The sequence below is a fragment of the Paramacrobiotus metropolitanus genome, unplaced genomic scaffold, assembly GCF_019649055.1.
Source record: "Paramacrobiotus metropolitanus isolate TYO unplaced genomic scaffold, Prichtersi_v1.0 Parri_scaffold0000001, whole genome shotgun sequence".
NCBI classification, from domain to species: domain Eukaryota; kingdom Metazoa; phylum Tardigrada; class Eutardigrada; order Parachela; family Macrobiotidae; genus Paramacrobiotus; species Paramacrobiotus metropolitanus.
Window position 1 is genome coordinate 4067202 of NW_026570221.1, and position 11760 is coordinate 4078961.

The 11760-nt window shown below is 47.3% G+C and overlaps 1 protein-coding gene across 1 annotated transcript; it reads left to right on the plus strand.

The window, feature by feature from the left end:
* The first annotated feature begins 1123 nt into the window (after nt 1–1123).
* On the plus strand, nt 1124–2851 carry LOC129581573 (uncharacterized). The gene has a single exon (XM_055472726.1). It carries the CDS (start codon nt 1124–1126, stop codon nt 2849–2851), a length of 1728 nt encoding a protein of 575 aa, XP_055328701.1.
* The last annotated feature ends 8909 nt before the right edge of the window (nt 2852–11760 follow it).

The window sequence follows — 11760 nt, forward strand, 5'->3', positions numbered from 1 at the left end:
TATTGCGATTGGTGCAATTTAGCGGCTAAAAGTGAGCACGGATATCAGCCAATTAGAAGCTAAGATTTTGACACGAGGCGGAGTTTTTGCGCACGGCGCACAAGAAACTGACGTAGCTAGCTGAAAAAGTTTTCTGAGTCGACTGATGAGATCGTGACCTTTACCAGAAATTTGATGAGAAGGATAACCTTTACCGATAATGAAAAGTTGAAGATTTGACGCAAGTATTATGTTCAGTTCAGTAAATTCTTAAATAAAATCCAAAAATATCTCCAAGTTTGCAGTTTTCGATAAAGTTTGTGGTGACCTTTACCAGAAAAAGTTCTGAAAATAAAAAGTGACCTTTAATAATTCGGAGCAAGCATTAAGCTGAAACAGCTGATGACCTTTACGAGTTGAGTATTTGAAGAAGAAAGTGACCTTTGAGAGAACTTAGTCAAATTTCTGAAGTAGAAAGTGACCTTTAGAAAGGACTTAGATCTTTTAAAGGCAGAGTGACCTTTAGCAACTTTACTCGTACGATACGAAGTGACCTTTAAGACAGCAATTGTTTCTGTTTACGTGTAAAAGGCCTTACGTACCTTAAACTAACACACGTTTCAGAAGCATTATTAGCATCGTCCAAAGTTATCCGATCATCAACGGAATCCAACACTATGGACAAAGATACAGACGGTAATGAACCGGTCTCGTCGGGTAGTCAGAGAGAACGGTCTCGGGGTTTGGAAAATCTTTATACAGTGAAATTGAAGCCGTACACACGGCCGGTGGCCCACGACAGAGCAACTCGAGCTCAACTGGCCTTTGGGAGGAAGGACACGAAAGGTTCAGAAGCCACATACCAAAAGGCTCTGAAGGAAACCCAGAACAAGGAGAGATCGAGTGACGGAAGTCATGAGCCCAACGTCAAGCGAGGAACGGTATGAGCCCAACGTCAAGCGAAGAAAGGTACTTCACTGATGATGAGGAGACTACGGTGCAGATGTCCTTCCACACCGCAATGAAGCAAGCTGATCTAGCAGAGATGACCTTAAATGAAAAGTTAGAAGAGACTTTCGAGGGAACGGCGTCAGGAAGGGCTGACGACCGGGATCAAAGGTCACCATCACCAAAAACGTCTGTAATGAATGGATTAAAGCAGCGTGTCAAGGAACTCGAGCAGCTACTTAACGAGAAAGAAGGGCAAGCATTCGCTGCATTACGAGAACAACGGAATAAAACTAATGAAGCTGAAGCCAGACTGTATGTGATGGAACAAGAAAAGGTCGCACTCGAAGACGAAGCGCAACAATGGAAAGTCAGATTCGAAGCTCAGAAACAAGTTGCGGAAAATCTAAGGAAAATGGTCGAAGATCGAGTTGCGGAAGGAATACTCACCGCAGAAGACTACGGTCTGTCCGAGGAAGCAACTGAAAGGTCACGGGAACTAGCGGAATTGAAAAAGGAGCGTGACTTTTTGCAGTCAAAAGTCAAAGAGGCCGAGAAGAAGCGTGATGAATCCCTGTCAAATGCGACATGGTTTACCGGAAAGGTCACCAGCCTGACGGCTGACATTTCGAAATTGAAGGATGACCTTAAATCACGTGAAAAACTGGTAAATACGTTGCAAACGGAACTACAAGAGAGAAAAACGAAACAAAACGAAGCAGAAGGCCAGAGAGATCAAGCAGCAAAAAGGCTCCTTGAACTGGCGGAAAAGACGAAAACGGAATTCAAGCGACTCAATGATGAAGTCGAGAACCAAAAGAAAGAAGCAAAGAAGTGGCTGACCGTAGCACAACAGTGTGACGAACGAGTCACCGTGCTAGAGGTTGCAAATAGAGAAGGGCAGAAAGAAACCGAAAAACAAAAAGAAGAGATCGCCAAATTGAGGGACGAACTCGTTGGATTGGCCACTACAGGGATAGAAAAAGATGATAAAATCAATACGGTTGTCGAGGAGTGCGAAGCGAAAGGAAGGGCCCTCGAGCACAGAGCGGAGCGTATTACACGATTAGAAGTAGAAGCTCAGATCCTAAAAGCAGCAAAAATGGACCTTGTTAAGACCCTCGATCAAAGGGCAAACACAATTATGGAGCAGATGAAAAAGGTCACCGAAGCAAATGAGGATTACGAGAAGTTGAGAAAGGATGCAAATGATTTGCTGAAAGAATTCCGACAGATGGAATCGCTGAACAAAACGCTTCAGGAGGAAATCAAAACACTGAGAAGTTCAGCAAAAGCAAAAGAAGAAGAAACAGCTAAACAGTGGCATAAAGAACCACAACGGATAGAATCTCCGCCCCCGGGATATGGTGAAGTCCTCTCAACAGAAGGTAGCTTTCACTTCAAAGTTCCTTTAAAGACGGAGACCGGCCGAAGTGACAGCAAGGACGAAGAAAAGGTCAAAACCGAAAAGGTCAAAGAAGATCCCGAGTTAGCGAAGGGGAACTCGGGGTCGCAAGGCGGGGTCAATCCTAAACAACACGAAACTGCAGAAACAATCGTTTATAAATCTGACCACCAGCCGGATAAGCGAGAAGATCAGCGTGATCGTCAACACGAGCAGGAAAGGGTAGCTCGTGAAGAAGAGAGGCGTGAAAGGGAATACCGCGCCGAATACCACGCTGAAGCACAGCGACTACGTCGTGAAGAACGGGAGTTCAAAGGTATCATGAGTGCCATGTCTCAAAAGTCCGCGCTGATCGACTTCAACGGCAACCGAGAAGCCTTACTCGGTTGGATCCGTCAGGTCAAAGAGACTCAGAAGACATATGACCTTTCCGATGCAGCAATGATGCTGGAAGTCGCCAACGCAGTCAAAGGGGACGCTATGGCATGGTTTGATGCGGAAAGAGAAATTGACGATTAAGAAGAGGCGGAAGAACTAACCGTCGACGAATGGATAACCAAGTTCAAAGAGCATTTCGGCGATCGTGACGAAGGAGTCAATGCCTTACGGGAAGCCATGATAAGAAAATTCGAGGCTGGCAAATAAACGCTTGATCAATTCTATCAGGCGATCATGCGCTTCAAATCGAAACGGATCATTACAGAAAAGCAGGCCATCGGATTTCTGATTCAAGGATGTAAGAACGATAGTGACCTTTATAAGGCACTTCGAGCGCAGAAATTCCATAACCCAATGGACATCAAGGAATTCTTCCGCACATGGTCGACCGGCGAAGAAAAGTATAAGGTCACGAGAGGCAACCGGACTCAAGTCGACTGCGTTATCATTCGCTCCGGTCAGATCGAAGAAGTCGCGAATGGACCAGTCGCGAACCAGTCGTACTCGGCGCAGGTGCCAAGATACAACACGGAATTTCCGCCTTTAGGCACTTAAGAGGTGACCTTTGGCAATGAGCGAAATGAAGGTCAGATATCGTACGCGACGATCGCGGCGACACAGACAGCGGTTCAAGAAGTAACCAAGCCTGCGATCGCGGCGATCCGAGCGTCAGCTCAACAAGCGGCCAGACCGGCGCAGAAGTCGCAGGGGAACAGTCAAGGGAATGCCCTGAACGGAGGGCTCGGCGGTCAGGGAATGGCTCAGGTGAATCCGGGCTTTGCCGGCCAAGGATGCAATGGTGGCGGAAGAAATCAAGGAAACTTCATGCCAAACCGCGGACAAGGAAATCAAGGACCAAGATACGGATCGCGAATGGAGCGACTTTTCACCATGATTGATGGATGGGTGGTCAATAACGCGCTAACATGCCAGAATTGCATGTACGACAATCACCATACGCAAGCGTGCTCATTTGCGGTAACACCGTGGAATCAAAACCCCAATCGGGTCGTATACGAAGAATGGTTGATGCTGCGCAACAATCATGGTGGATGGCACAATGCGGTGGCAAATGGATATGTGCCACAGTCACGGCAAGGCGGACAGTACGCTGGTCAAGGTGGCCAAGGAAACTTCGGAGGTCAAGGTGGGCAATGGAATAACGCCGGTCAAGGAGGCCAGGCCAATTACAACAACCAAGGTCAAGGGAACTTCGCAGGTCAAGGAGGCCCAGGTAACTTCGCTGGTCAAGGTGGCCAAGGCGGAGGAAACGGTGGATATGGCCCGGCTCGCGGAGGCTTCCGAGGAAGAGGCAGAGGCCGTGGCGGCAATCGCGGAAATTATTGCGGTGGCCAATGGAACAACGGCGGTCGTCAAGGCGGCCAGTGGAACGGTGGCGGTCAAGGAGGCCAGAATTATGCCGGTCAAGGTGACCAGGGCAATTTCGCCGGTCAAGGTGGCCAGGGCGGCTTCGGCGGGCAGCAAGGTGGTTTTGCCGGTGGAGACCAGAATGGTTTCGGTCAGCAAGGCGGAGGATTTAACTTCGCCCCGGTATATGGCGTCAGTCAGGCGCAAGGTGCGCCGGCGCAGGGAATGGCCCAGGGAAACGTACAAGGTCAATAGACGCCGGTGAGCCTACTGATCGTCCGGAACCGAAACCACCGGATATAGAGGAGCAAGGTGCTCCGCTGCAGGCAAGGACCGCAGCGCGAAAGGGATGCTGCAAAAGTAACGCAAAGACCCGGAAAAGAAATCCGAAGATTCGAGAAAGTAACTCGAAATCGAGCGAAGGGGCTCAGAAAGGTCAAGAGAAGGGTGTGCAAAGATTGCCGCGAAGACGGAAGAATTCGACCTAAAGGTCACCGTAGAAAGTAACTGCGGAACGTCAAGAAAGTAACTTGGCGCAACCGGGGCTGACCCAAAGGTCACCGCAGAAAGTAACTGCGGACAACAGGGTTGACGGAAGGGCCTCAACTCTGCATCCGGATCAGCAGAAAGTAACTGCAACGAAAGGTCACGAAAGTAACGTGACGCTGCAACAAGGGCAGCCGGGGCTGACCGAAAGGTCACCGCAGAAAGTAACTGCGGAAAACAGGGTTGACGGAAGGACCTCAACTCTGCATCCGGGACAGCAGAAAGTAACTGCAAATCAAGAAGGTCACGAAGGTAACGTGACGCTGCAAGGACAGCAGACCCAAAGGTCACCGCGGAAAGCAACCGCGAGGAAGAGTGAAGCTACTCTCCGAAAGACGCAAGCTGAAATCTCAAGCAAAGAGGATGGTGAGACACATCACGCGAGTTTCCGAAAGTTCGTCGAAAAGACGTTTGAAGTGGACGGAATGACCGTAACTGTGCAACGAACGCACGAAGACGGTCCAGAGAGACGAAAATTTCTTGAGCAGGTGCCAAAAGTAGTTCAAGCAAGGGCTGCTGAGAAAGGTTACGGAAGGGCCGTGACAGCGCAAGGAGCGCAAGAGACCGAAAGGTCAACTCAAGAGAGAGATGTAGAAGTGAAAGGTCACGAGAGAATGCCAGTGCAACAGACTCAAAAACCACTGAATGAGAAAGGTCACGGTGAAGTCGGCGATGAACCGAAAGGTCTAGAAAGCAACTTGACTCTGCGAATGGCGCAGCTTACAGTGAAACAGAGCGAAGGGGTACAGCAGGTCTCAGATGACTCTCTTGATGAGGCAAACACTCTACAGCAAAAGATGGAGTGGCAGAAAGTTGCTTACAGACCGAACGGACGGCACGGTATGTGGAAACCAGTTCCTCCGCCACAAAGGTCACCGCAAGATGTGAGAATCTCCAGAGAAGCTTACTGGGAAGAAAGAGAAAGACAAGGTTGGCGGATGAGAAAGCATCTCGAGGAACAAGTGAAAGCTTCACAACCGAAGGTACAAGAGTACTGGAAAGAGAAAATCAAATGTGATGAAAATAACCGTCATTTTCGAGAGCGGATTGAGAAGGGTGAATTACCGCCTCAATAAGGCGAGAAAATACCTTTACAAAGGTCACCGAATGGCGGATTTTTCGTGTCTCGACCGAAAAGGTCACCGGACTTAGCGCAAACTACGCAGAAGGAGAAGTCATATGATATGACTGAAGCAATTCGGAATGACATCGAAAGGTCACCGCCCAGAACTGACGGAATGTCATCTCAAATTGATCCAACTCGCACGAAAAACGAAATCGCGAAGAAGATTACAGAGTGGATGAAAGAAAACGACCACAAGATGGTTGTGTATGAAAGGTCATCAGAAGAATTGAAAAAGGATGAAGATGACGAGATGACCCTCGCAGATGAAATTACGCAAGAGATAATGGCAAAATTGCAAGAAAAGCCGTCCAAAAACGTGCGCAATGAAAAGTCACAATACGAAGTTATTGCGCAAGTGATAAAAGGTCACGAGAACGCACAAGAGAAGGGGTTAATGTGCGAAGTGACAAAGGTCACGAGTAAAGAGACCGCTGCGAAGGAACAGATGAATGTCTTACCTAAGTCAAAACGGATCGAAAAATTCTCAGACGTGCGACCCGACGTACCGAAACGGATTGATCGTTGGAGCTCAAAAGGTCTGATAGAAAGCAAGCATGCTGCACCGATACCGGTCAAATGTCGAATAAAAGTCCTGAAACTCGAAGACGGAAACGTACCGAAACGGATTGAAGCTTATACACATGAAGTCAAAGTGGGAAATAAGAAGGTCATGGCGATGCTTGATACTGGCGCAAAGATGTCTTTGATCTGTCAGCAGTTTTGTGAACGGAACGGCCTTCACATTTTACCGCTCCCGCCAAGAAGGACGGTGATGATCAAAGGGATCAGTGGGACGTCAGGATTTCAAGTTACGCATTACTGCGTCGCACCAGTGACTTTAAGAAAGAAAACGAGTCAACACTCTTTCTACGTCAGACCAGCGTCAGACGATGTGCAAGTCCTACTGGGATTCGACTTCCTCGCAAAGAAATTCATCTTAGTAGACGGGGATGACGAGGAAGAGCGAGAAACTGAAGCTGAAGATGATGAGCCGAAATCCTCTGCAAAAGTCAATGCAGGAAAGGTGACCGAACTTCAACCAAGAAATAATTCGGGGCAAACGGCTATCCCAGTACCAGAGGCACAGGGATCGAAAGATAAACAAAACGAGAATGGTGAAGAGCTAATCCCAGTACCAGAGGCACAGGGATTAGAGAAAGCAAAAAGAAGTGAAAGGTCACCAATGCCAAAAGGAAAACAAAGGTCACCAACAATGGAACAAATCAAGATTATGCAAGCAGAAGCGCTGATTGCAAAGAAGCAGTCGCTAGTGCCTGGATTAGAGTGGTCAAGGCTAATCCCAGTACCAGAGGCACTGGGCACGAGAATGGTTGGACCCAGAAAAGAGCCTGACTGATGAACAGCGACGAAAGATTATTCTTCTCGGAAATACGAGATCAGGCCAGAAAGCAACTGGATACGAAGAAAGCAAAATATGGTTCTCAGCATGCTTTCGAACCACGCACTGTTGTTGAGATAAAACAAGAGAGCTGTTTTATAAAAAAAAAAATAAAACAAGTTGAAAGATAAAGAAATCGAAGTCATCGAAGTATCCTCTGGAGATAGCGCTATTGAAATTGAAAAGGATGACGAATGGACAGATACGGATTCGGGAGAAAAAGATAAGGGCGTTATCATCCGACCTGAACCGAGAGAACGGATGCCGGAAGGGGATAATCATGTCGTTTCCCGCAAACCAAGAGAATGGACGACGGAAGAGAGAGCAGCCTCTTGCCATCACGATTGGCATGACAGCGATGACCTTTCGATAGCGCGACCTCAAGAAAGATGTGCAAAATGCATGCAAGAAATGACGCAAGATGACTTTTCGGAATGGCCGAAATGCAATGCAGCAATTGCACGTCATAAAAAATAAGAAGATAAAGAGGTCAAATCAATCGTAAGAGCACTTCCCATGTCGGAGTTGCCAAAAGCAGCTTACCTCTGGCAATGTTATCGAGAATGGTTATCAGTAGTAAAGAACTACATCATCTCCAGAGGGAAGTGGCTTCACCATTGGCAGCAGGAAGCTGACAACTTCATCCCCGAAAAGGCGGATAAAAGCGATCCATGGTATACAAACCCGATTACAAAGCTTGACAGAGAAAGGCGACGAGCAATGGAAGAAAACGAAATATGGGAACAAGCAAGGGTCGACTTATTCTGAGAATTCAGAGTCAATTACCTATGGAAAGGTCAAGGAAGAACAGTCATTTTCCCAATTGGACTCGGCACACCAGTGTGCGAGCTGTTCGAACTTTACCTGGCCTGCCTCAAGAAAGGAAATTTAAGGCCATGGAATAAACAATGGGGAAAAATTCTCGAAGAAGTACCGATATTTACGGGAGAAGTACCAGAACTAAAAGTTTCAAGAAAAAGACGGGCACCCGGGCCATTTGGTTACCCAGGAAAGAAGAAGGTGACCTTTGCACCAGATCCAGACGGAGTTGAGTATCCCGAACGAGGCGGAGATACATGGTGATGTATGAGACAATACCGAGTAATGACTGGATCAAAGAAGTGCTGATGGCAAATTGCGTCTTCATCGGTGATAAGAGACCTAAAGGTCACAACACAAGCGCTGAAAAAGAGAACGGCACAAGCGCCGGAGAAGAAAAGAACAAAGAAAACGGCACAAGCGCCGAAGAAACTAAAGAAAAAGAACAAGAAGTCAGCACAAGCGCTGTTCAAGAAAACCCCACAGAAGTCGAAGAAGAAGAACCTACGCACACAGCGTATGAGCTGGCTCAGATGATCAAGGAACTGAACCAGGCGATTCGGAATAAAGAAAATGGAATCCCGGTAACAGAAGCAAAAAAGGCTCAGATGTCCCCGAAAAAGAAGAAAGCAGCGTCGCTAGTGGCATCATTGCAAAGGTCACTCGGTAATGGTGAGGAAGGGCCACCACCCGAGAAGAACGAAAGGTCACTAAACGCGATGCTGGAAGAAAAAGAGCCAGAAAGGTCAGTTCCGAAAATTGACGAAAGGTCGCCCGAAACTGGTGAGGAAGAGCAGCCAGTTGAAAAAGCACAAAGGTCACGGAATACCGCTCAAGAAAGGGATAGCTCGGAAGATGACGAAAGGGACAGGTCACGAGCAAGGATTCGCGCAACAAGAACAAATCCAAGGATAGCTGCACGAAACGGACGAAGGTCCAAGGAAACGGACAAACCTCTGCCCGAAAAACGAAAGACGAAAAAACTTAGCGCTTCCAAGGATGAAGACAATGACCTTTCGACGGGAAGTGAAAATGAAGGCGTCGATGAGCGACCTATCGAAAAAAGGAATGAAGGTCAAGCGCTTGCAGCTTATAATAGCAGCGAATCCGACTCGGAATTCTCGAGTACGAGCGACAACTCGACCACTTCTGAAGATTCGGGAGTGAGTGACCTTTCAGATCAAGAAGATCTGCTGGACCTCGACGAAGATGACGAAAAGAACGAAGAACAAGAGAAAGAGATCATTGTTCGAAGGATTAAAGTGCAAAAAGCAAGAATCCCAGAAGGGGCGATCAAAGTTTACAGTGACCAGCGAGTCAAGTTAAGACCAAACCTGGCGACGCGTGTAAAAGTCAAGATGGGAGCTCATGTACCGCGCGCACAGAAGTTGATTTATACAGGGACGCCTCAGAAGGATAATAAAGTCCGACCGAGAACGGGAGTAACGGACCATAACGGCACGCGATTTGAAATCGTTATTGAAAACCGGAGCAAAAGCCAAAAAACCGTAAGGAAGGGCCAATTTCTCGGTTACGTAGAACATTACGAACACCTAGAGAATGTAAAGGTCAACTCGGCTGCCGTCGTAAAAAACATACTTGAAGACCCTGAGGTGGACGCAAAGACGAAAGAAGAATTGAACGACATCACTGAAAGATTAAAGTTAGGACCAGACCTAACTGAAGAACAAAAGAATGATGTGCGAAATGCATTCTGGGAATTCTGGCAAGTCCTACCAACTTCCAAGAAAACGTACGGCGATGTCAAAGGAGTAACGCACACTATTGACACAGCCGACGCAAAATCAGTTAAATGCAATCCGGCGAGAACAAGCTGGAAAGGTCGTGAATTCATCACAAAGCACATCGGAGAAATGTTGCAGCAAGATGTTATCGAGCCGTCCGATGCGGAATGGAGCTTCCCGGTCGTACTGGCCGCAAAGAAGAATGGCGACGGAACTATGGAAACAAATTCTGCGTCAATTACATTTTGCTGAACAAGCTGACGAAAAAGAACAACTACCCAATGCCGAACCCGGACGTACTGCTTCACGCATGTGCGGGAAACAAATACTACGGCAAGATGGACTTGCAAAGCGGCTTTTGGCAGATCCCAATGGATCCAGCTTCGAAAGATAAGACGACCTTTGTCACGCAGGACGGAATGTTCCGTTTCAAAAGAATGCCTTTTGGAGTCTGCAACGGACTTGCGACCTTTCAACTCTGCATGGACAAAGTCTTGTCGAACGCAAAGCGAATGGGTTGCGTTTTCGCCTACACGACGTAATCTTCGCAGGGAAGATCTGGGAGATTTTCATGCAGAACATGAGAAATGTCCTTCAAAGTTTAGTCGACGCAGGCTTCACAATCAAGCCAACGAAATGCGAATTCGGCATGCGTGAGATGGGATTCCTGGGGCACATCCTCAGCGAAAATGGTATCAGAATGGATCCCGAAAAGGTCATAGCAGTTAACGGCCAAAAGAAACCGACAACCGAGCGGCAGTTGAGGTCATTCCTCGGATTGGCGAATTACTACCGAAAGTTCATCCTTGGATACGCGCAAAAGACGGCGCATCTTTATGAACTGCTGAGGCATGATAAGAACATCAAGCGAGATTGGTCAGAAGTCCATGACGAAGAATTCAATGACCTTAAAGAGGCATTGTGCAAGGATCCATTGCTGAGGAAATTCGATCCGTCAAAGCCGACAGTGATCGAATGTGACGCATCTAAGGAAGGGCTAGGTGCGATACTGTCCCAAGATGGACATCCCATTGCATACGCAAGCCGCGTTTTGCATGGAGCAGGAAAGAATTATGGAGTTACGGATTGGGAATGCTTGGCGGTAGTTTTCGCCGTCAGAAAGTTCAAGTCGTATATCGACTACTCCGAATTCACAGTGAGAACGGATCATAAAGCGTTGACGAATCTTCTAAGGTCAGAGTCTAATAAGTCCTGCATGAATCTCCGATTGACAAGATGGGCATTGGCACTGCAAGGTCATCGATTCAAGATCGAATACAAGCCGGGTAACTACTGCGACAACGCAGATGCCCTTTCAAGATCGCCCATTGAAGGTCCAACTTGCAATGAAGAAGAGTATGATGAAATCCCAAACTTCGAAGATTACAAGAAGGAACTCAACAGGGAAGAACCTCCGATTGAAATTTGGCAACTCTTCGTACAATTAGCCGAAGAAAGGGAAGAAAGGCTAAAAGCCGACATGAGAAGGGTTATGTCGGAAGAGACGGGAATTAAAGATGCACGCTCGAGTACAAATGAAGCAGAGCGTAGTCGTCGCGTTATTTTCGAACCCCGCTCTTTTACCAAGATAAAGGTCAACAGAGTGAGAAAGGAAGCTTCAGAACGAAAAGACTGAAAGGTCACGAAAGAGGGTCAGAAAAGGGTAGACCAGAACGACCTTCGCGAAGCAGAAATTCTCTCTGAATACATTCCAAAAGAGTGTCCCATCAGGTTGCTGAGATTCACGAAGAATATTGAGAAAGGTCACAAGCCTCTTCCGAAATGCAAGGTCATCAAAGATTGGAACGAACTCAGCACTGCGGTAGTCCGCATCGTCGATCTCCAGAGAGATGAAGAAGAAGAAGATGATACGAATTTGCAGTTGCGGAACAAGCAGCTAAAAGATCCACACCTAGCAATGATCATCGATGAATTGGAGCACCTACAAGACGCAGACAAAAGGTCAAAGTTTGAGACGCATTACCAG